This window comes from Trichinella spiralis (genome assembly GCF_000181795.1).
Source record: "Trichinella spiralis strain ISS 195 chromosome Unknown Scfld1, whole genome shotgun sequence".
In the NCBI taxonomy this organism is placed as follows: Eukaryota; Metazoa; Nematoda; class Enoplea; order Trichinellida; family Trichinellidae; genus Trichinella; species Trichinella spiralis.
The window spans coordinates 2,330,688-2,353,235 of record NW_003526940.1 but is presented as its reverse complement, the minus strand read 5'-3'; the positions used below and the strand labels follow the sequence as shown (position 1 = coordinate 2,353,235).

The window sequence follows — 22,548 nt, the reverse complement described above, 5'->3', positions numbered from 1 at the left end:
ACTTCATCTTTGCTTTTAAGATATGGAAAAATCAATAACGCCAAATTGTATATATATATACATATATATTTGTTCATTCAAATTCAACATAAAATTACCAACAACCAAAAATTAAGCATTTTTTATACTGAACCAACTTTTTATGTGAATTTCCATTCGACGAGAAAATATTTAATAATAATAATAATAATAATAATAACAACAAAAATAGAAACTCGGTGAATCAGAAAAAGGACAAGAAATAATCAATTTTGAAATATATTTTAGCTTGTTGAGATCACCAAACATAGACACGTTCAATTGCAATAAAAGAAACATGACTATTTTATACATTTTACTGCTGCTGCCACTGCGCATCATCATGATCATCATGTACCATCGTCATTTGGTGTGTGTCGATACCCAAAAATTAATCAACGATCACAATGAAAAAAATAACAAAGCCAGCCAAATAAAAATGAAGTTAAATAAAAATACAAACATAATAAGTACAGATACTGGAAAATGTATGTGCGAAAATTTTAAAAAAAAATTTGTTTCCAATAAAACTGAAATAAATAAATAAATAAGTAAATTAAATAGTTTTCACAGCTTGAAAGTCATCCATTCATAAAATGATTATTCTCTTTTTATCCTTTTGCAAAACGGACGCAATAAAGAATGACAAAGCTGAGATATTTTTTAAAAAAAACTTTCCTCTGAGCAATAAAATGGCTTTTATAATATTCTATTTACGCACATCGAAAATCGACGATGTCAGTGGTGATTATTTAATTGAAATGAAAAAAAAAGACATTTTACCGTAAATATTGTGCATAGAAGTTTAGAAAAAAAAGCCCAACATGCAAATGTAATAACAACAGAAACAATTGTCAAGGGAATAAATACTATTCTATTCAAAAATTAGAGAAAAAAACAAAAACACAAATTATATAAAATTTTAAAGTGGAAAAGAAGTGGCAGCAGTTCATTTTTTTCAATAGCATAATTTGAAAGCGCAAACAAAAATATCCAAGATATACAGAATAATTAGAAAGAAAAAACAAATTCCACTCACGTGTAGTATCAGCAATTCCATCGGGCACTGATGATGGAAGAATGACTGAACTATGCACAGCCGTTGGACCGGAACTATTGACAACACCGAGTGCATCACCTGGCTGTTCTGGAGTACATGTATCCAGTTTAGGCTTGATTTCCAATTCATACCCGGAGAGATCGTTCAATATTTTTCTGAAAAAAATACAAATAAATAAATTAATTAATAAATTAATAAGAATCATATTTTACCGATAAGATGGTCTTCGGGCAAGTAATTCTCTTCTTCGTTTAGCTTCTTCTTCACTAATCGGCTCTTCCTAAACGAAAATTCATTCTCAAAAAAAAGAAAGAAAGAAATAATTTCACTTCTAATTATTAAAATCTATCAGAAACTTTAATTAACAATTTAAACTAATATTTAACAATACACATAAAAGAAAACATATGAAATAAAGCAATTCGGCAAGAAAACAGCGCCAACAACAACAACAACTCCACATTTTCACCAAACCCAAATCAAGCAAGCAACCGCAAATATTTTTGAATGGGAAAAATTAAAAAAAAAACAAACAAATAAAAACACTTTCCAATCCAATCATTATTTACGACATAACTACTGGTAGAATAAGTGGAAATGTTGCAAATTATGAATTTTTGAAAATTTAATAATAATAATAATATGCAACATTTTTTTACAAAAAATAATACGCTGAACAAAAGAAGCAAACATTTCACATCTGAAATTTGTGGAAAAACATTTCAAAAATACACTCCAAATTTGTCAACCTCCTAAAACTCGAGTTTGCAAAAACTACTTCTGCGGAAGAAGAAAAAAATTCAAATTACAAAACAAATGCTTTAAAAACAGACGCACACTTGCACACATGCATGCATAATATGTAGTCGATGGAAAAATTAATTCATTGCATATTAATTCAAATAGCATCAGCGTGGACGTTCAATTGATCGGAACTACTATCTGCTAGACTAAATATTTACATATCATCCGACGGATTGAATTAATCAATCCTGGTTGGTGATTGTTTGATCATAGCTGTCGCTTTGAGACTGTTTGTATAATTACGCAACGATCAACAATCAGATAAATATAGGTGATCATTTTCAGAACCAGTAAAACTTGCTTTTGTCAAAATTGGACGATGAGATTCAAGTGGACAAAAATACAATAATTAATTATAAGCTTTTCAACAACAACAACAACAACAATGATATTAATAAATTCATTCTCATAAAATTATCAAAAAGTAGACATATTGTGAAGACAAAAGGAGTTGAATGTTCATGCAGTTGGCTGACATTATTATTATCATTATTAATTGAATGATTTAATTACTTGAACAATAACAAAAATAATAATTTTCATTTTGATTTGATAATCAATGCAAATTTACACAATCGATGTTACATTTCAAAAGCTATTTCTACAATTTTTCTACAATCAGCATTGGGTTTCCTCAAAGCATTATATAAATCAAAAGTACCCGTCATCCAAAAAAAGCAAATTGACTAAAAAACAAAGCAAACAGAAAATAATATTAAAAATTAATAAACACAAAATTTTAAAAGCTTCCTGAATCGTAATTTAAATAAACGTTGCTTCTTTTGGTTTCCTTTAAAAATGCAAAACAATTAAATGCATCTCAGCTGAATTAGTGCACGGATCTTGAGTAAAGTAATTGAACAGACGACCGCCGGTCGAAGGCAACCACTGTGTCGATCCAATGGTCATCAGATCATTAGAGGACGAAACCAAACTATGCACAGGTATTAGCTAAAAAAGAAGTTGCGCATGCTTTTTCTCGAACAATTTTCCATCAAACCCCAGCTTTCATCCAACGTGAATTTGAAGTTAAAAAATGATAATAATAATAATAATATAACATAGCTATTATTAGAATGAGAAAAGGCAAGAGCTCTGCTGCTGGAGTGCCATCTGCCCATATACTCAATATTCACTGAACAGTCAAATAAAACTAATTATACTGTTATTCAAACCATATATAAATGAATAATAATCCTTAAGAAAAAGAATCAACTTCAAAATGGTGTTCAGAGTAACTAATTCGGATAATCGAATCGAACAGCACATTTCGTATAAAATAAATAATATAAATCATTTCTCATTTTAAAAACAGTAAATATAATTAATAAAAATAATTCAGATAAACTAGAAACAAACTAGAAAAAAATGTCAAACATGCCAATGTTGTAGAGTAAAATATAAATAAATAAATAACTGTCAAAAATGAAATTCAAATAATTATCAGAATAAAGTGAAAATTTCTTTTATAAAAGTAAATCAAGAGAAAGAAAAAACAAGAAAAATTTAAAATTTCTGAATATACAACAGAGGGAAGGGTGGATATGGATGCGACACTTTAAAACTTGGCTCAATTATGATGATGCTGATTAAAAAATTCGTAGAGTTCGTAGATTGCACCCACAACAGAACTGTTCACAGTGGACAAAAACAATGTTCACACCCACTACATGACACCAGTGATGATAGAGATGGCATTTTAACATTGCTATGTGAAACTTCGACTGGCGACAATATCGCTCGCCCATTATCTCTTTGTAAAAATAAGCAAACAGCATTATTATAACGTTTTCACATGAAGCGAACTGTCAACACATTCACTGCATTTAATTTATGAAAAAATTTTATTTTTTTCTCCTTAAACAAATCAAAGCAGAACATAAATTCATAAATTAATATACAAATCTAAATTCAAAATTGTAATTATGAAACATGACAAAAAAACATACAAAAATACACAATTTATTAAACGAACAACTAAATGCTCAAGTTGAAATAACAAAACAGAAGTCGACAACAATCGGTATTTATTTATTTCACTTTTCAAAACAAACTATACTATGCTGACCAAGCATTGCATTGCATCGAAAACAAAAGATAATCGAACAAACAAAATCACTTCCAAATAAACTGCTTCATTACAAGGGATATTATGCAAGAAGGAAAGAAAGAAAAAAACTTATACCTCTACAAAATGTACAATTGAAGTAAACATCTCCCTCGATTTCAAAATAAGAAGAACAATAAACAAATCTTATTCTAATTATTCCAATTTGCATTCTCTCTGAAATCAAATGAACACTTGTGTGTGATTGAGAACAAATTTAATTTTCCATTTTTTAATTAATAAGTAAAATTATTACATAGTTATTCATTTAATCGACAAAAATTGTCCTCTTTTAACATTACTTTTTTTTCTGCAACACTAAAGCACAACACGAATCTCAATCATTAATATTCATTGATAAATTAACATGCCAGTGCACAATAAGCTGCCACATGCTAGCCATATTTCTTTTCTTGGTTTTTTCCCTCTCACACACACACACACTCTCTCTCTCTCTCTCTCTCTTATTCAACATATTTCTTTGCAAATTATGCAACAGATCGCAAATTTTAAAATCACTATTCTACGTGCTAAAATTACTGCTCTAACGTTGAGCATGAAACGAGCAAAAGTCGAACAATGAATTCTTCTTGTTCTTCCTAGCGAAATAAATATATAATTATAATAATAATAATAATGCTTGCCGCTTGTTCACAAACAACTCAAAGCTATCATCAAAAAGTTATTTTAAGAATAAATAAAATTAAATTTCCAACTTTGTTGCAAAAGAGACTGAGAGAGCTAAAGTTGAACAGAGCGTACGCTGGGTGGCTGGTAGTAGTAGCAGTAGCAGAAGTAGCAATAGCAGTAGTAATAGTAGTAGTAGTAGCAGCAGCAGCAGATTAACAAATAATACCCAAAGTCGTTTAATAATTCCACTTCCCATGCTTGCATCCTTTTCAACGTTCAACGACAATTGTTAAAAATCAATTTACGTGTTTTAATAAAAGCTTTCCCTAACAGATCACTTAAAATAAATTATTAAAAGGAAAAATCATTTTTAGCATCACCTATTCATTTGTTATAAATGTTCAACTCTCGCTCGACTGGGTAAAAATTTCTATAATTCATTAAAAATTGTACAAAAAAATTTTTTTTCACATTTTAAAATAAATTCTAAAATTGAAACAATAATAATAATAATAATAATAACAAAGTGTATGCAATAACAATCTTTGAAAATATAACAATGCGACCATTTTTGCCTACAATTAAACAAAAATTAAAACCACTTCCTACAACAGTTTGATAAATCATGTTCTCTCAACAACAACAACAACAACCAATAGGAATAAAAAATATCAATAAATGTACATCAGTATCATTGAGGTGCAAAGAAAAATATGCAAATTTAACACAACAATGCAAATAGAAGAAGACTGAAGAATAAAACAATGGCTAAGCACTTCATGAATATCATCGATTCTTTTTCCTTCTACCGCGTAAACAACATTAAACAATGTTCAACACGTGAAACGTTGAAATAGATCATCAAGCATGCTCAAATAAACAACACGACAAAAACAACATAATGCGCAGTTTGCAGCGAGTTAACATCTCAAATACTATTACACAAAACCTATTACGATTGCACTCCGGCTTGCAAAGCATAAAATTCTTCCCCATCTCGGCAAAATTTTGTCATTATATACTTCAGTGTTATAATGAAAAAAAGCTTTTCAATTACAATTAATTAATATTAATCGGGAAATTTTTCATTTCATCAAATTCTACTGAAAATGCCAAACACTGCCGCTGTCTGGACAGTGATCAATAGCAAAATCTTTCCATTGTAAGTTGGTAAATTTAAACAGAAAGAAAAACCAATCATAATTTTACCGAAACATGAAAAATAATAAGAAAGCAGTAACGCCTTGTTTCCGTGATATTAAGCAAATAAAATTTCTGAAACGAATGAAAGAAATATTGACGCTGCCGAGCAAAGCAACTATATAGCATGGAAGTCGTAACGTTAGGCAGCCCGGCTGCGCAAACAACAACGCCCTGGCAAAACTTTTGCAGCTTGCAAAACGCAGCGCGGAAAATTTTAAATCTAAAATGCGACATTTACATAGCACTGTGCAAACGATGACGCAATTAATTAAAGAACGACATACAGTCTGTTTCGCAGTGGTGTACAATTTTTGTTGACAAATAGTATAGATGGTTGAAAAAAATTGCAATGGAAAATGTTTGAACAACAATTTACACAACCGCAATGTGCTGCGCCACATCGATGCTTTAGCAAAATATTGAAAGAAAAGGAAAATTATCCTAAGAAAATATCGTTGCACGAACACGATTCTGAAACCGATAAGCAGCAACTGGCAACAAATGTTACAACTACAGTGGAAAAGAAATACAAATCACAATATACAATTTAAGAAGGAAAACAAGAAATAAACCGCAACAGGAAAATTGTCGAATAATAATAATAGAAATGAATTTGTAAAAATGTAAAAATTATTGAGAAAAAATTTCATATATTATTAAATCGTTCAAGGACGGACAGATTCATAAGAGTTATAAGCAATAAATTCAACACTTATTCTGAAAAAGGAGCACCACACACAGAGAAAGAGAAAGAGAGACATTAAAAAGTAAACAACACTTATAATTGTTCAAAAAAGACTAACAAGATTAAGTTGATGAAAAAGAAAATTTTAAATAAGAAGAAGAATAAATATTAAATAATATTTGGATGTAAAAATTGAAATGTATTTTAAAAATCAGTTGAAAGATGGAAAATTTTCAACAAACGAACAGCACCCAAATTTCATAGAACATGTCACACCGAACACAGACAGCATTGGAAAAAAAATGAATCCCGTTAAAAACCCTGGCCAACAGGCGAACTGAAATATTCACACACACACATACACACAGACACAGACACCAGACACCAGACAGACAGACATACACACGCAAGCAGAGTTGAATGATAACTTACGCAATTATTGCTAAAATTGATAAACGTCGGCTGAACAACGGGTATTTGAAGAAGACCAATGGTCGGCGCCGGCGAGGGCAAGTCCGTCGGTGGCGCGACGAAACTGTTCGGTGGGCCCAAGTTGTAAGGCCTATTGAGCGACGAACCTTCGTCAGTAGCCATTCGTCACAGCGACAAGTCTTGTGACATCATCGTGACGAGATTGCGTTAGCTTCTTCGTTCACGCGAAACGCGTCAAAAACGTCACTGGGGTGCGTCCATACAGTAACATCTTTGTCAATTTGAAAATCAAGTTCATTGACACTACCATGCTGTAGGAAACTGCGAGTTGTTTTATTGATTTTTTTTCAAAACCCGACCACATCAACACTTGGAAATTTAACCGTTGAATTCGATATTTCAAAACATGTTTCATTTCAAAAATTCAAAATTAATAATAATAAATATTCCACTGTTTCGTCCGTGTGGGCGTTTTGATAGTTCAATTCGACCAAATCACTGTCAATAATCCGAGCATATATAAACTCAAATGTTTGCAATTTAAAAAATTTTTTACTCACACTCTTCATGTAACAACTATATATCTATTACCAACAGTTTTTTTTTCATTTTTTTTCTCTCGCAATGCATTTTTTATACGATTGTTTTTTTGCACATTAACAAAATACAGTAAGTAAGCAGTTTAAATTTATTTGGCGGGTAGTTTCATTTTGTTTTGTTCGTGGTTATACCATTACAAAAATTAATAAAATTTGTGGTATTTTTTGATTCAACAGTCGCTTTAAAACGAATTTGCACGTTTTATTTCAAGTGGGCTTTACTGCTTTTAGATAAAATTTTTTCATTCTCTTCTACTTTGACAATCTGACGCTTTTCAGTTGACAGATTCTGGTTTCACTTTGTGTATATTAATGAGAATGTTAACTTTTTTTGAAACAAATCTTCACGTTTCCAGTTCATGTAAACAAAATCTAGCATTGTATATGACTTTTGTTGTGTTTCCCTTGTTGTTTTTTTAACAATTTTAAATTCAACATGTTAGCATACATATCATGCGTTGAATCTACTGTGACAACAAAATGCATTACATGACAAAGTGAGATTTACAATAAATAGTGTTCTTGTTTGCAAAAAATACCCCATACTGTGGAAAAGCTTTGTTAAAATAAGATAACAAATAAGCAGAAATAATACTAGGAGCAAGATGTGATATGGCATGTGGCTGGTAAAGAAAAGAAACAGTACAGGTTTCTAAAGGCACTGAGTCTGCATTTTAAGAAAACATTTTAAAAGTGATATTTTTTGAAGAATAGCAATATTTATTTAAATAAAAACGTCCAAACTAAATGTCCAATTATTTCAAACTTCCACTATGAAAGCTATGATTACAAAGTTAATAATTTTCATTCCAGGTTCCAAGAAATGAAATTTGAAGATATTATTGATATAACTAATTTTTGTTATTTTTTAACACTTAATGTCTTATTTTTAAAATATTAACCTAGTAATAATATGATAATTTCTGTCGAAATGTTATATCAAACTGAATAACATTTTTGAAACTTATAAGGTAATTTTAGCAAATATGAGCAGAAAATAATATTTTCGTAATATTATTTCTTTTATCCGTATCTGAATACTTAATATTAATTTTAATTTTTTTTCAACAAAACTTTTGATTCAAATTTATAACCATTTTTAAACTGACTTAAATATCATTTTTGTTTACAGTAATTACGTATGTTCTTGTTAATTCTTACAAACTTATTTAGCTCTTTTATTTTTAATAATTGTAATATTGATTTTTCAGTTCATTCCAATTCTTCCTATTTGATGTATAGCCAAAGTTTTTTAACGTTTTATATAAATATATTGAAGTAAACTGTTAGCGTGCTATGATATATCTGTATCGAACAGCTTTTGTAATTGACAGCATTTGTAATAATTTTTCAAAGCCTTCGCTGTTTTATATATTTCGAGTTTTCCCTATCGATTGTATTATTCCTTAATATTAAATTTTACGCAAGTGTTGTAGTTTTTGTAAAAAAAATGCCTTCTCACTTTATCTCATCAGAAATAGATCTAATCATTTAGCTGACCATAATGTGCTGATAGAACGTAGCAGTTATTTTCTGAAAATCTTTATGAGTTATTATGAACGATTTATATATTTTTATATTGATGTTTTTTTCAGGAAAAATGAGCCGTCGAATACGCAATGTTAACCGAGTAGACTATGCAGAGCTTTGCCGAAACTTGGGCATGATGGACGACGACGAAGATGACGATGATTATAGTGAAGGTGAATGTTTTAGTTTTTGTCAATTATTATGGAAATTAATTTGTAAGGTGATTGCATTTTATTAATTTCATGAATTTTTTGTTCTACTTTTAGGAGATATGAGTAGCTCTTCAATATCTGATGACAGCACATCATTGGAAGAGAATGGTAAACCTTTTTGATTGATTGAAATTTTCCCATGCATAACATTGTCTTATTTTTTAAGATTATGATGACGAAGATGTAAATGAAGCAATCAGGTAAGTTGGAAAGTTATCTTACTTGAGATGTATGAGAGAGAGAAAAAATATACTATTTTGCGAACAGCAGCAATTTGGATAATGATCCGCAATGGGTGATGTGCAGAAAAGTCGGTGAACAGTGGACTTCGAAACAGTTTAAAGTTTTTGAAGGTGAATTAGCTGCCGAGATGAGTTTTCGTGATCGTCCTTTGATGAAAAAGAAAAATCGACAATTTATCGAATGGAACAGCGATTTCGCTGTATACAATGAACAACGTAATCAATGGACCGACGAGGTGGTGCGTTTTATTCATGAAATGGAAGAATTGAACAATGCTCGACGGTTGGAAATTCAGGTACTAACTGTTCCACTTTGTCAATATTTTTTTTTGTAATTTGCATATTTTCACAGCATTTACATACATAATTTTCAGGCAAAGACGGTCACTGATCCGGAGAATTGCAAAACGCAGTTGTTGTATCTTTGTCGTGAAATGGCGCGTGATGGTGTGAAAGGAGTTTGTGATATTCCGAAAAATGTAAAGCGCAATGCAAATGTAATAATAATTCTTAATATGCATTTTTGTGCATTTGTTTGTTTGAATGAATGGTTGTTTAGGAAGACGTTTTACCGGAATTTAATGAAGAAGAAAGCGCAAACTCTGCTAAAGGTGAATCATCCGAAGCGAAGCTTAACAACCGTAAGTCACTTGAAACAGGTCGCCGTACGATAAGGAAAACTGGGAAAAAGAAGAAACGTCAGCTTAAAAGATGAAACTTGTTTTTAGAAAATATTGCAATAATTATTTTTTATTGTAATAAAATATGTTTAATATCTGTTATCTTGAATAAAATTTGAAAATGAGAGAGCTTCAAAAAGAATGTGCAACTTAAGACAAAATTTCTACTGTAATATTTATGTAGCTCTTCAAATGAAAAGCGCAAGAGTTTAGTGTGAAAACTGTGCACAATACAACAATTTTATTCAAATTTAAATAAAGCAAGAAATATACGATAAACAAGTTACCGAATGCGAGTGGATACACATGTAGAGAATGTCAATGCACTATGTGCTGCAATTATTACCAGCATCACTGTTGGTTTTTCTTTAAAAAAGACATATCACTTGCTGTACTTTGATAATGATTTTAATTGAAGTGTAATATTTTCTGCATGTTGATGATGAATGACCCTGATTAATTGAGCAGAAGCAAAGCTTTACATTGACATTTGCATTTTCATTGTTGTCAACAATAGATAATATGTTACAGATTGTTATCGAATAAATAATATATATGTGTTGCTGATAAATGGAAAAAATTGAATTGCAGCAAAAGATGTACGTAATACATGCATCCATCCCGTCCTTCTTTTCGAAAGGGTATAATGTCCTATATGGTGGATGTGGAGTTGTCCCAATGCCGCTGACCCATTTAGTTAAAATGTGGTCAGTTTTGGCCAACTGGCATCGTTTTTCGCACTACTGGCCGCTAAATTTTTGGTCAACATGTTGACCCCAGCAATGTCATTTACAACACTTGCAACCTGCCGACATTGGAGAAGAGTCATTTTCAAATTTGAAATCAATAAACAATGGCCCGCAAAGAGTTGCTTCTCTTCTTCGCCTTTTTTACGTTAGCCTTTGGCTACAACTCACGTGAGAGATTATTTAAAAATGCTCGTATTAATTAAAAAAAATTTTCATTATGCATAATTTTGCATTTCAGAATTGACGCAGTGTTTTTCATCGATGAAACCAAATTTAATACAGCCAACTAGCGTGATGCGCTACAGCACGCAGAGTGAATGTCTGCAAGCATGCCGAAGTGGTAGAAAAAATGATGGTTCTGTGAGCAGTTTTCAATTGAATTTTATTTACAAATGATCATAATTAGATATATATTTTTTTTTAATTGAAGTCAGCATGTCAGTCAGTTTTGTGGGATGCAAGAACAAGCTCGTGTTATTTGTTTAGCAGGACTGCTCGAGAACATCCGACCCTGCTGATGAACCGTTACGGGACTGATTATTATGAATACAATTCAAATTTGTGCGGTGGAAGTAGGCAATATTATTTTTTTTCACAAATAAATAAATATACTTGAACATCATTTTCAATATTATAGTATTTCCACCGCCATCAAGAGGGCAGTTGAATTTGTTGTTTCCTCCGCCGTCGAGTGCTGTCATTCCAGAACCACAGCCAGAAACGAGAACCAATGAAAAATGTTTGGTCAATTATTTCGTAGTGGCCGAGTCGGAATTGGATGCTGAGCCAGACAGTGATACGGCGATGGTCACAGAAATTGGAGATGAAAACACTTGCATAGCAAAGTGTACAAGAGAGGTAAAATAACAATGATCATAAAAAAACTCTTTCAGTATTCAAATTATTCACCTCCGTGAATTTAATAAATATGCACAAATACAAATAAGCAGTTTAAAATCACTATTATTTAAGTCATACTTTATTCTTGAAATTAACACTGCGTGTACAATGTTGTAACTTGAAAATTTGACTTTTTCAAACAAAGCTGAACATGATTTTACCATCAAGCTATATATATAAGTTGAACGGCTGCATTTTTTAGCACAGAATAAATTGATTGATCTCTTTCAGGAATCGTGCCAAAGTTTTACGGCCCTGTTACCGGATAAAGTTTGCATTTTGACTTCAAATCAGGCAGTTCCGACTGGCAAATGCCGTTTATCTTACTATGAGAATGCGGTATATTTTGAAAAATTCCACCTTTGTGCAGGTAAATTTTCACACAAGCAGATTTGATGCAAATCTGCTGGTGATGTGAAGAGCGTTTCTTTTTTATTCTGTTGTTGTTGTTGCAGATATAGCCAATTCTTGTTCGGAGCAATTTTTCTACACGTTTCATGATACTTCACTGGACACACCAACCATACTAACGACCAAGACGAAATCTTTAGAACAATGCGCAAACGACTGCGTTGCCAACAACCAATGCAAAGTAAACAAAACAACAAACAAACAAACAAACAAATGCTTTTTCTCTTAACTTTGTTCAAAGTTGCAGGCAGCTGTTTTTGATAAACTGAAGAAACGATGTTTTTTGAAAGCAGCAACAGCAGTTGACCAGCCGTCAGTCCTGACAGAATGTCGAGGCAGCTATTATTTTGAAAATGGATGCCGCAGTGATTCAAGAAGACACAATATCCGTTAATTGTTCACTTCGCCTCTTCCACTTTTCCATTCAAATATATTTCTCCTTTGTTTTCAGGCATGAACGACTCGTCTGGCCGTGCCTTCGACAACAAAAAGTTGCAGCTTATCAAAAAGCAACCCACTGACCAGTGGACATCTTGGTCGTCGTGTCAATTTGAAAAAGATGGACAACGCTTTCGTTCGCGGAGCCGGCGCAATTGTGCAAATAAAAAACTTTCCGCAGAGCAAAAAATACAGTACAAACCTTGCTGATGTCATGCAAAACACACCTCTTTTCTATTTTCACGCTTGTTACATGTTCACTTTGTTAGTTATTCATTATATTATATTATACTATTATTAACCATTTTCCCCTACCAAAAAAAGATAAAAAAAGAACTCGCCGTCACCTTCATCCCTTTTATTCATTTCAATTTCGCAATCGTTATTGCAATAAGTACTGCCGATTAACGCTGAGGATATGATTAATTAAGTTCCTTTTGTTGACATTCCGCCACGAATTATTTCATCCACCATTAACAAACTACTCGCCGTGGTTGCACTGAAAGAATAAACAAACATATTATTAATGAATGAAAAATTTGAAAATAATAATTATTCCAATTCTTTACTGCTACTTTCAAAACTGCAATAAATAATCAATTGACTTTGAATGTTATATTTACAAAATTGTATAGTCAACATTTTCAGTGGAACAATAAAAGAACAATTAAAAGTTCAACTTACGATGATGTTAAAATACTTTTCTTGACGCAATAATTGTCAAAAATGCCTTCTTCAACTGGTAGCATAATATCGCCTAAATTCGTAGCAAAATTTACACAATTTAATAAATGCAAATAAAAAAATTCACTTTCAACAAAAAATGCAAATACCAATTACAATTAATTTATTTACCTGTGTACAAATTCAATCCAATCGGCATGTGAAGCTTTTTGTATTCATCTTGCAATTTAATGCAACTTTCCATAGGATGAAAACCGGCATTCTGTGACAGCGATTTTACAATAACCAGCAGCGCATCGGCAAAAGCTTGTATGCCCATTTTCACACGACCGTCGACCATTTCTTTCAACGTCATAAGTTTACAGTAAGCAGCAATTTCGAAAGCGCCAGCTCCAGGAATAACGCATCCTCCTCAAAAATTGTTCATTCAGCTTACAAGAAGCAATGGTGTCAGTGATCAAAAAGCAAACGCTTACCGTCTTCAAAAGTGTTCTTAACTGATTGGAGACCGTCATTCACGGCATCTTTAACTTGATTTATAGAATGTTTGTTTGGACCTTTTATTAAAATTGTCACAGATTTGGGATTTTCAACTTCTTCAACAAAAGTGTACTTCTCTTCGCCCTTCAAAAGAAAAAAAAAATAGGAAAATATCCAGATAAAAATAGAAGAAGAAAAAACTGTACGAATATACCAATGTATATTCTTGAACCAATCCAGCTTTGCCAAGTACATCCGGACTAAGATCGTCGACAGAATTGACCGGTGTACAGCCGCAGGCGAGCATCAACCGCTCCATGTTACGCCTTTTCGCGCGTCTCAGTGCAGGAATACCTGCGCGGGCGAAAAGGTCTAACGAAATGGGATCAATTCCCTGAAAGCAAGCAAAGAACCACCAGTCAGTCAGTCGGTCACTTTCCATTTGAGCATAATGGGTACTTTTTGATTAATCACAACAAAGTTACGTTCCACATTATCGTTCATGCTTTGCAGATCGCACACTTTACGTTTCAAATCAATAATCTTTTGCACACGCTTTATTATAAATTCTCTTTCGCTGGCCAACACTTTCTCTCTTTCGGCAGCATTCTTATAAAGTGCTTTGACGTTCACTTCTCTGAAGAACAGAAAAATAAAATTCATTCTTCGTTATACTGTAATTGAAAAGAAAAGAAAAGCTTTACGGTTTTTCAAATTCTAGCGAAACATTGCACGCTAAGATGTAAGCGTTGCGAACCACTTTCTTCATGTCAGGATGACGCACGCCGTGGTCCAAAACCAAACCACGAATCAACTTTGTATCCATTTCTGTGCAATGCTGCATTGTCATAATTTCCACCATCAACAAATCAATCGGCTTGTGTTCCGTTCTAATCGCTAACACAGCATCGACGACAATCTAAAATTTATCATCAGTAAAAAAAAACTGACCAATCAATAGATATTTGAATGAAAATTGAACAATAAATGAAATATTGAATTCAAATTTCAAATACTTCTGTTAAATGATCAGCCAGTTCAGCAGCAACTTTTGTTCGAAGCGCAGTTCCGGCAACTTTCAACAGCAAATCCTTCTCCAATGGTAAACAAACTTTCATTTCATCCAACAGCTAAACAAGCGTGCTTGTCAAATTGGAATATGAAAATTGGATTAAATGAAAATTACTTCAATGCAACGATCTTTTCCCATTTCTATACCATCACAAATAATCCTCGGATGAACACCCTGCAAATAAAATTATCAAATGAGAAAAACCAATTCTTTTCAGTTATAATAAAACATACTTCTGTGATGTAATTTTCAGCCTGCTTCAAAAGTTCACCAATCAACATTACAACTGAGGTGGTGCCGTCGCCGGTAATATCATTCAGCGCAGTGCTGGTTTTAGCAATCATCGACGCTGTTGGAACTTTGATTTGCTGAAAAAAATTAATTAAATAAAAAAAATAAACCACTTTTTTGCATTCAATACCATTTCGTTTAGAAGAACGTTACCATCTTTTGAAATTTTGATATCACCAGAGCCTGATACTAACCTATAAATTAAAACAATGAACACCACCAAAATAAATAAACAAAACGAACATTTTCATTGTTCCTTTGGGCCCTAAATTGGTTCTCATAATTTCCAGTAAGCCTTTAGCAGCCACTAAATTGACTTGCAAAGCAACACCTCCGCGAGAAAACTCTACCATTGGATTAAATCGCAATAAAGATGCCATTATTAAGAGCTAAAAATAATAAATTTCAGGAATATAATTTAAAATAAGCATTTAATTCGTTAAAAAAATACTCAATTTCATCACAGGAATAAAATAACTGAAAGGAAATTGCCAAAAACAATCAAAGTTATAAAGCCATCTAAAGCATTATAGTTGATAATTTATCAATGTTTATATGATGTTTTCGATTAAAAATTTAGTATTTTATACTGCTAAAAATTTTTATTCTAAACTTACACAATTTTTCACACACAGCACAATGAGAAATTCTACCGAATGCTACAGTAATATAAAACATTTTCAGGATAAAATAAGCAACCACTTAAATATTTTTATTAAAATAAATAATTCCCATTTTCCCAATTTTTAAAACAAAGTTCTTATTTATTATATAATTTGGAATAGTGATAGCTAACTTTTATCGCTTTAACTTTTCGATGACCAAAGCGGGGAAAATTTTGAGCTGGGTTGCAGTTTTTCCTTGATTTTTCTTCCGAAGGCTGTTCAACAGTCCTAATTCTTCCATTAGCTTCATTTTTACCTGTTTTATACTAATGTAGCAAAATCAAGAAATTTTTTTGTTTTATGCCCCCAAAAATTTGGCCACAATTTTGTGATTGGCTGTTCCGTGATAGGCTGTAGGTCGTTTGATTGCTGATTGGCTGATGACTTATACCGTTTTATTGGCTACTCAGTTTTGATCAGTAATTGGGCGAGTGACTGGCACTATTTAATTCGCTACGGAACTTTGATCATTGATTGGATGACTTTTTTCATCAAAGTTTTCCCAAATACAGGGTGCATTGCAGGTTAATTACCGTATTTGGACATAATCCAATTTCTCATTTTTTAAACGAAGTTTCTTAAAGATATAAAATGGAATGATGTTTTTTTCGGACTTGAAACAATGATGTTTTCAAAAAGATTTGCGTTTTATCATTGAACTGAGTTCTATTAGTTCACACTTATTGCAATTCCAGTGACTTTTTCAGCTTTTACTGATTCCTTCTGTAGTGTACGCTTATTTCAATAATTTAATTTTGGCATCAGGCTGCTCTAAGACGCCGGTTGCATCTAGATTTTTTTGTTACCTAACTCTTTCATCCAAACAAACACCTTCAGCTATGATCCATGGTTCAAGGACCACCTAAAATATTGATCAATCAATAAATATTCATCTTTAATATAATATGCAAAACTTTCTTAAAGAACTTACCGGTCGAGGTTCACCAGATGAATCTTTCAATTTCACTTCATAACCATCACCTACGTGTCGGCTGCTAGCAAGCATAGTCTTTACATCTTCTTCTTTCTCGAAAAGTAAATATGCACGTTCTAAACATAAAGCTCAATTAGTAGAATAAAAGAAGCGGTGATTAGCATTTCATCATCTACCATTGCTTGGACGTTCGACAATGCCACTGAACCAGCTCATCTCAAGTTTACCAAAGCATTGAAATGATTCAAGTACTTTACCTAAAACAAATCATTGAAGAACAATGGAAATCATGGAAATAATTTCAGAAACACAAATAATTAATTAATCTCATAACATGCAACACCTGAAGCATATTTCTCAGAAAGTTTTCCAACTAAAGTTTCAAAACAGTACTTAATATTTGTTGTTTTTCTTTATAAAATCTGCATTTTGGTTATGCAACGGGAGTTGTGTATAAAAAGGTTTAAATAGCATAAATATTTTAATAATATTAAACATTAAACTGAGCATACTTTTCGGCCATTCTATGGGCAGATCACGAACAAATTCTTTTCGTGAAATCGATAACTTTTCAGCAGCTTCAATAATATATTTGTCCAAAAACTGGGATGGCCTCCACAACGAAGGAAATTTCAACCCTAAAAGTAAACCGCAATTTTTATACAAGCAAATATTATTGTAAATGTTAAATCAATTTAATAAAAAAGGTCAGTGCAGTCAAGCGCATTTTTAATAACCTAAATTACATCAAACCACTTTGTTAAAAGGTGACAAAACTCCTCATGTACAGACCATAATTTCTCCACTTTCGCTGAAATACTCTGCGATCATCTCAGCAGATGCCATATCCGGAATGCCTTGGACGAAAACTGTATTATTCACTTCAGTCTTCTCTGTCTCTTTACGCTCGCCAATTTCTTCAAAAACAATTATACAAATAATTAATCATAAGCAAAGAAAATTTCATACGTTTCACACAGCCAATTTGCTGCTACTACTGAATATTCAATTAAAGCAATGCACAACATTTTAATGATAACTTTATCGTCTTATTACGCGCTTAAAATAAGTAAAAATTATAAAATTGAGAACTGCATTTAACAATAATGAAATGTTTACAATTTATCGTAATTTTTGAAAATAGAAAATATTAACACTTTCAAAAACAATTTTCAATTTCATTAAATATGCACCAAAAAATCAATTAATTTTTTTACTATAGACATACAGTTCATACTGTGAGAAATAGCTTGCAAAAGTTTTACAACTTTCCTCAATAAATGCATTTTATTTTGAAAAATCTTTCATACTGCTTTTTTATTTTCATAATACTGCGTTAAAATTACTTAAAAAATAAGATAATATTTAGCGGTTTTTTGTTACAAACTTAATTTTTATTAGCGATTACGTTGCTGTTTATGTTCATATTTTGCTGAAGCTGCAGTTAAAAACTTCATTATAAAAACCCACGTTGAACTCTGCAGTAACATGTCTGACTCAATTCGAGTAATACTTAAAGTAATTAATTCAATTAATTTCATAAATTAAAATCTTTAAGATCGGCAAGCTGTACTGTGACTTACTAGGTTCCTCTGGTGAAGCTTTCATCTTTCAAGACACGGCACGAATCCAGTCCAATAATTCTCATTCTCTTTGTTCATATTCGGCAACGTGCAGACTGTTTAGCATTGACAACTAAAGAAAATTTTAATAAATTCAAAGTAATTTTAATAACAAATTCAATCAAAAAAATCATCGAATGCCAATTTAAAAATTGCTTACCATGATCTTTAGAATGATTTGAACTATGAGTACAATTTATTATTCACCTCAAAGATTAGCGAGCAACCAGTCAGTTAGACGGAGAGTTAAATAATGACAACTGTGAAAACTGATTCATTTGAAATGGATATCCATAAATTTCCATCATCATCCATATCCATTCATTCATGCCACTCCAGGTGGATGTCGACATGGGCACGGACATCAGGCGGTCGCTGCGTCAGTTCCAATACAATACGTCTTCCACAACCGGCCCTCATCGGCTAAAGATACATCTTTCGGTGGGAAGTACCTCAATGCGTCTGACACATTGTTTGCCCATTACCCGAAAGAAACGCCGTCAGCTCGCATGAGTTTCGTCAGCCTCTAGACCAGTTTCCGGACCACACAAATTCCATCACAGCTCGTCGATGCTCCAACGGCGTTGCGCATGGTGCATCACCAATTACATGGCGAGCAATGGGAAGCATGTGAGGTCGAACCTCACCCGCGTCAACCGGTAGACCTTCATGGGAGCTGTGCAACACCCATCCTTCCGTATAAAACGGCACGTCCTGATCTTCCTGACGCAATTTGACCGGCAGATACATCTTCTCGGTGTCGGCTGCAGTGTGATCTTGGATCCTCGGAGCCAGAGAAGCGTGGTGACTATACGTTGTATTGTAACTTCGGTCCTGGGTCGGGACAGCTGTTCAAGGATGTACTGTTCCATTCCGCAGAGCCGTCGAACATTACCCGACATTTCTTCTTACCGTGATTGTCTTGCTAGACGGCCGGATCGGACAGCATAACCATGTTCTTCCTGAGGGACATTTTCTTCCATCCTCTTCTTCTGTCTATCCACCGTCAAGACAGGCACAGATGACTCCTGCGTACCCCTGTTCTTTCTCCGGGACGCGGTTCAACCGCCGTTTCAACGCTCTTAGCCTACTCAACGCGACTTCCATGTTGTCTGACAGAGGGAACGAATCAAGTCTCCAGAGAATACCAACAGAATATCTCAATCCATCGCAGAGGATTCTTCAAATCATTTCATCACTGGATCATCCTTTCAGTCGTCGGCGGTCAGTAGGATCCTCTGCCCTCTGGCGGTTCTCGCGCTTGTTTGTGGCATCTCATTCGAGCAGTGCATTCAGCGCCTGTTCCGCTTTCCTCTTCGGAAAATCCTCTTTGCAATGTCCCTTCTGCAAGCAGACAATGCTAAGATGGAGCCTCTGCACACAATGCCATCTCTCCGGCACGGGGTGTCTCATAAACCGCGGACAATCGTCGGTCAAATGATTCCCGCCACACACGAAACACTCTGATCCATATTGCACGGGCGCCACCGCGGACCAAAACCATAATTCAGATTTCTCTCTTTTCTCATACTCCGGCTTTTCCTTCTTCAGAGTAGCTTTCGTTCGAGTTGCGTTGTCCGATTCTCTGATCCTGGCTTGATCTAACAAAAAGGTGAGAAACTCATCCGACGTGATCTCATCATCCATCTTGTCCGTGACGAAGCCCTTTCAGTCGGTTACGGTCCCAGATCGAAGTTTCGTCTTTGTTATGAGCAAAAGTGGGTAAAAAGTGAGTGAAGGCAAAAGTGGCCGTTCAGGCCACTAATCACATTTTTCCCATGAGCATTCAGCTGTATAAAGTGCCTATTCAGCTCATCATACAGTCTCGTCAACTGTGCAGCTCCGTCGTGCGCGTACGACTTTAATCCAACCAGGCTCAACTGCGGGAATATCCATGACTCTCCACGAAGTCCTGCAGTCGGTGAAATCGATTCTTGAGTGGCGCACAAACCGTCACACCTTCAATTGCCTTCAACGCCGGACCAGACAAACATCATCTCAGATAGTGGAGCTCTGTGATGTTGCTTAGTTCTTCCCGTAGATGGACACGCCTCAAATTGGTCCCAAAACGATTTAACTGCAGTATGTCGCCATCAGACTTCGGCGGCGAATTCTCATTCAGTTGTGGTTTCTGTTGTGAGGTATCGCCCGCTTCCTCCTCATTTAAAAAAGTCGCAGCCTCAATACGCATCATGGACAGTTCTTTCACCAGTGACCACCATTCTTGAAGCGGCGCTTCAAGAACGTCTTTGTCTGGAAGAGCGTCTTCTGACGGAACCTGAGCTCTATGTGCCTCTGCATAGCGCGCATTCAGGACGCACTTGACTGCTGTCCGTGAGGTGGCTTCTTCCACTTGCATCACAACTAGGCTGATCACGCCTTTCTAACGTCTCTGGTCGAGAATTAAGCGCCTTTTCGCCGTTTCTGCTTTCATCTCAAAACAAATCTTACTTCCGGTCTCTCGGTTCGTGGCACCAAATTATGTTGAGAATAATCGGGTTTATGATTCTCACGGTTAATCCAACTGTACGCGAGACAGTTGGGTATAACTAATTGAATCGCTGGCCCTTTTGCGGCTTAGAGGAGTTAGCTGCAATTTCAGAACAACGAAACACAAGGAAGTTGATCAATCAGACGCAGTCGCACTCAAAACCGTCAAAGCAATCTATCGCACGCCTTCAATATATACATCAGGGGTGCGCAATCTGCGAATCGAACGAGCAGCCGAAAATGTGCGGCCGACGATGAACGATGCTAAATTGAAAAAATTTTTGGGAAAACAAAATATTTCTTCTTATGCACCTCATTCCATGCTTTTGGAATTGGCGTAAACGCGGTCGTAGGTAGATTTCCAAATCTCATTGGACATAGATGGATTTTCAATCAAATTGGGTATCTTTGGACAGTGTGGTTGGGCTCACTTAAGGCTGCTGTGACTTGAAGGATGCTGAATGCGGCCTCCAGTAGCCAAAAAGTTGCGCACCACTGATATACATGAACCCGTTGCTCACCCGCAAAACGTGACAATGACGTGCAATCAACCAACTTCTGGTTATGGTAGCAGATTCCGATTATCAGGTTCGAGCAAAAGTGGTTTTAACAATCTTTTTCTTTAAATGTATTGTTTTCAAATTTTATATTTTTTAGTGATTAGCATTTTATAAACAAACTTCTTCCTAATTCTATATTTTTTATTGCGAAATGTAATAGCAATAACTGAACAGAAATGACAAAGAAAAATAAAATAGTGTTCCGCAGGGAACAGAAGAGGTACTGTAGCCTGGAACCTTCAGATCCTTAGTTGAAAGTGCCACCCAATTTGCACGGGATTACGCTCCACTAGGAATGGTAGCTATGTCATACTTCGAACTAGATCTGCTGGACAATGAATTCATGCTTCGGACAAGCTAACGGTCACCTATATGCAACTCAGCTCGTTGGCCTACTCCAGCGATCTCCTGTCCAAGCCAGCCTCCGCCTGCTGTGTAAATTCGGTATCTTGCCATTTTGAGTATGGTTAAATTATAGTTAAGCGAATAACAAGGGTGATAAAAGACTGCTCTTTAGTAGAGTTTAGAGTTGTGTCTGTTACCGACTTTTCTGTCGTCGGCAGCTCGACGCTCAGGTTAATAATGGACTGTATTTGATTCAGCGGGAATTCAATTCTCCCAGCGACGTAATAAACTTATTACGTCGGTCTACACGAACTCTCAATTAGTTCGTTCTGGTAGCCTAGATAAGCTCCGCTCAACCAGTTCACAGAGAACTATTCGTCGAACGCGTCAATTCAATACAAGGGTTAAAGTGAATCCTTTACTCTTGTAGTCACAAATACAATACAAAAAAACGACACGCTCGTCTCTCAAAAATGGCAAATCTAGCACTACTCGATCACACGTTGTTGCCACGATTACAACGACAATACTACTACAGTACACTTTCGATGGTCAGGTATTAATCATTTCTTACTGTCTGTAACATAACTCCCCCCGCGATGGGCGAAGTTCATCAGCATCTACTGCCGGTCCAGTAACGTAAATTATCGTACTGATCGATTGACGTTCCTATGAGTTCTTGACCTTCCCTGTTCGAACTATTCC

At 34.3% G+C, this 22,548-nt stretch overlaps 6 protein-coding genes across 6 annotated transcripts; 1 reads left to right on the top strand and 5 right to left on the bottom strand.

Annotated features, from left to right (window-relative positions):
- Nucleotides 1-607: 607 nt before the first annotated feature.
- On the bottom strand, nt 608-2,791 carry Tsp_08902 (cAMP-responsive element modulator). The gene is made up of 4 exons (XM_003381994.1): nt 2,690-2,791; nt 1,291-1,358; nt 1,058-1,233; nt 608-669 (listed from the first exon to the last, which is right to left on the bottom strand). Exons 1-4 carry the CDS (start codon nt 2,789-2,791, stop codon nt 608-610), a joined length of 408 nt encoding a protein of 135 aa, XP_003382042.1.
- Nucleotides 2,792-9,138: 6,347 nt separating this feature from the next.
- Tsp_08901 (putative PAN domain protein) lies at nt 9,139-12,656 on the top strand. The gene is made up of 11 exons (XM_003381993.1): nt 9,139-9,241; nt 9,335-9,388; nt 9,447-9,480; nt 9,548-9,818; nt 9,897-10,163; nt 10,794-10,932; nt 11,190-11,291; nt 11,589-11,809; nt 12,083-12,221; nt 12,307-12,443; nt 12,510-12,656. The coding sequence occupies exons 1-11, from the start codon at nt 9,139-9,141 to the stop codon at nt 12,654-12,656; spliced, it is 1,614 nt and encodes a 537-aa protein (XP_003382041.1).
- Nucleotides 12,657-13,043: 387 nt separating this feature from the next.
- On the bottom strand, nt 13,044-15,869 carry Tsp_08900 (T-complex protein 1 subunit zeta). Its single transcript, XM_003381992.1, has 13 exons — nt 15,845-15,869; nt 15,471-15,616; nt 15,358-15,421; nt 15,170-15,304; nt 15,051-15,110; nt 14,881-14,994; nt 14,569-14,783; nt 14,324-14,501; nt 14,079-14,258; nt 13,861-14,008; nt 13,556-13,795; nt 13,385-13,457; nt 13,044-13,199 (listed from the first exon to the last, which is right to left on the bottom strand). The coding sequence occupies exons 2-13, from the start codon at nt 15,605-15,607 to the stop codon at nt 13,127-13,129; spliced, it is 1,617 nt and encodes a 538-aa protein (XP_003382040.1). The 5' UTR covers nt 15,608-15,616; nt 15,845-15,869; the 3' UTR covers nt 13,044-13,126.
- Nucleotides 15,870-16,694: 825 nt separating this feature from the next.
- On the bottom strand, nt 16,695-18,112 carry Tsp_08899 (conserved hypothetical protein). The gene is made up of 6 exons (XM_003381991.1): nt 18,064-18,112; nt 17,633-17,743; nt 17,339-17,464; nt 17,003-17,083; nt 16,824-16,942; nt 16,695-16,754 (listed from the first exon to the last, which is right to left on the bottom strand). Exons 1-6 carry the CDS (start codon nt 18,110-18,112, stop codon nt 16,695-16,697), a joined length of 546 nt encoding a protein of 181 aa, XP_003382039.1.
- An 855-nt stretch (nt 18,113-18,967) lies between these two features.
- Tsp_08898 (conserved hypothetical protein) lies at nt 18,968-20,095 on the bottom strand. Its single transcript, XM_003381990.1, has 3 exons — nt 19,866-20,095; nt 19,485-19,628; nt 18,968-19,256 (listed from the first exon to the last, which is right to left on the bottom strand). The coding sequence occupies exons 1-3, from the start codon at nt 20,093-20,095 to the stop codon at nt 18,968-18,970; spliced, it is 663 nt and encodes a 220-aa protein (XP_003382038.1).
- A 346-nt stretch (nt 20,096-20,441) lies between these two features.
- Tsp_08897 (conserved hypothetical protein) lies at nt 20,442-20,807 on the bottom strand. The gene has a single exon (XM_003381989.1). It carries the CDS (start codon nt 20,805-20,807, stop codon nt 20,442-20,444), a length of 366 nt encoding a protein of 121 aa, XP_003382037.1.
- Between the last annotated feature and the right edge of the window lie 1,741 nt (nt 20,808-22,548).

What these genes read in the sequence shown, in the direction of transcription:
- Tsp_08902 (XM_003381994.1), bottom strand. Translation starts at nt 2,791, where the DNA reads ATGACCATTGGATCGACACAGTGGTTGCCTTCGACCGGCGGTCGTCTG. An exon ending in CAGCTGAGATGCATTTAATT is followed by an intron (nt 1,359 to 2,689) that starts GTTTTGCATTTT and finishes ATTTTCGTTTAG; the next exon opens with GAAGAGCCGATTAGTGAAGA. An exon ending in TGGAATTGCTGATACTACAC is followed by an intron (nt 670 to 1,057) that starts GTGAGTGGAATT and finishes AAAATATCTCAG; the next exon opens with CTTTGTCATTCTTTATTGCG.
- Tsp_08901 (XM_003381993.1), top strand. Translation starts at nt 9,139, where the DNA reads ATGAGCCGTCGAATACGCAATGTTAACCGAGTAGACTATGCAGAGCTT. An exon ending in TGACGATGATTATAGTGAAG is followed by an intron (nt 9,242 to 9,334) that starts GTGAATGTTTTA and finishes TTCTACTTTTAG; the next exon opens with GAGATATGAGTAGCTCTTCA. An exon ending in GATGTAAATGAAGCAATCAG is followed by an intron (nt 9,481 to 9,547) that starts GTAAGTTGGAAA and finishes TTTTGCGAACAG; the next exon opens with CAGCAATTTGGATAATGATC.
- Tsp_08900 (XM_003381992.1), bottom strand. Translation starts at nt 15,607, where the DNA reads ATGGCATCTTTATTGCGATTTAATCCAATGGTAGAGTTTTCTCGCGGA. An exon ending in GAAAAGATCGTTGCATTGAA is followed by an intron (nt 14,995 to 15,050) that starts GTAATTTTCATT and finishes ACGCTTGTTTAG; the next exon opens with CTGTTGGATGAAATGAAAGT. An exon ending in AAAAGTATTTTAACATCATC is followed by an intron (nt 13,200 to 13,384) that starts GTAAGTTGAACT and finishes TTATTCTTTCAG; the next exon opens with TGCAACCACGGCGAGTAGTT.
- Tsp_08899 (XM_003381991.1), bottom strand. Translation starts at nt 18,112, where the DNA reads ATGCATTTATTGAGGAAAGTTGTAAAACTTTTGCAAGCTATTTCTCAC. An exon ending in CGCAGAGTATTTCAGCGAAA is followed by an intron (nt 17,465 to 17,632) that starts GTGGAGAAATTA and finishes GTTTACTTTTAG; the next exon opens with GGTTGAAATTTCCTTCGTTG. An exon ending in TGTCGAACGTCCAAGCAATG is followed by an intron (nt 16,943 to 17,002) that starts GTAGATGATGAA and finishes CTTTATGTTTAG; the next exon opens with AACGTGCATATTTACTTTTC.
- Tsp_08898 (XM_003381990.1), bottom strand. Translation starts at nt 20,095, where the DNA reads ATGGATGATGAGATCACGTCGGATGAGTTTCTCACCTTTTTGTTAGAT. An exon ending in TTGACCGACGATTGTCCGCG is followed by an intron (nt 19,629 to 19,865) that starts GTTTATGAGACA and finishes AATGATTTGAAG; the next exon opens with AATCCTCTGCGATGGATTGA. An exon ending in GTCCCGGAGAAAGAACAGGG is followed by an intron (nt 19,257 to 19,484) that starts GTACGCAGGAGT and finishes TACAACGTATAG; the next exon opens with TCACCACGCTTCTCTGGCTC.
- Tsp_08897 (XM_003381989.1), bottom strand. Translation starts at nt 20,807, where the DNA reads ATGCAAGTGGAAGAAGCCACCTCACGGACAGCAGTCAAGTGCGTCCTG.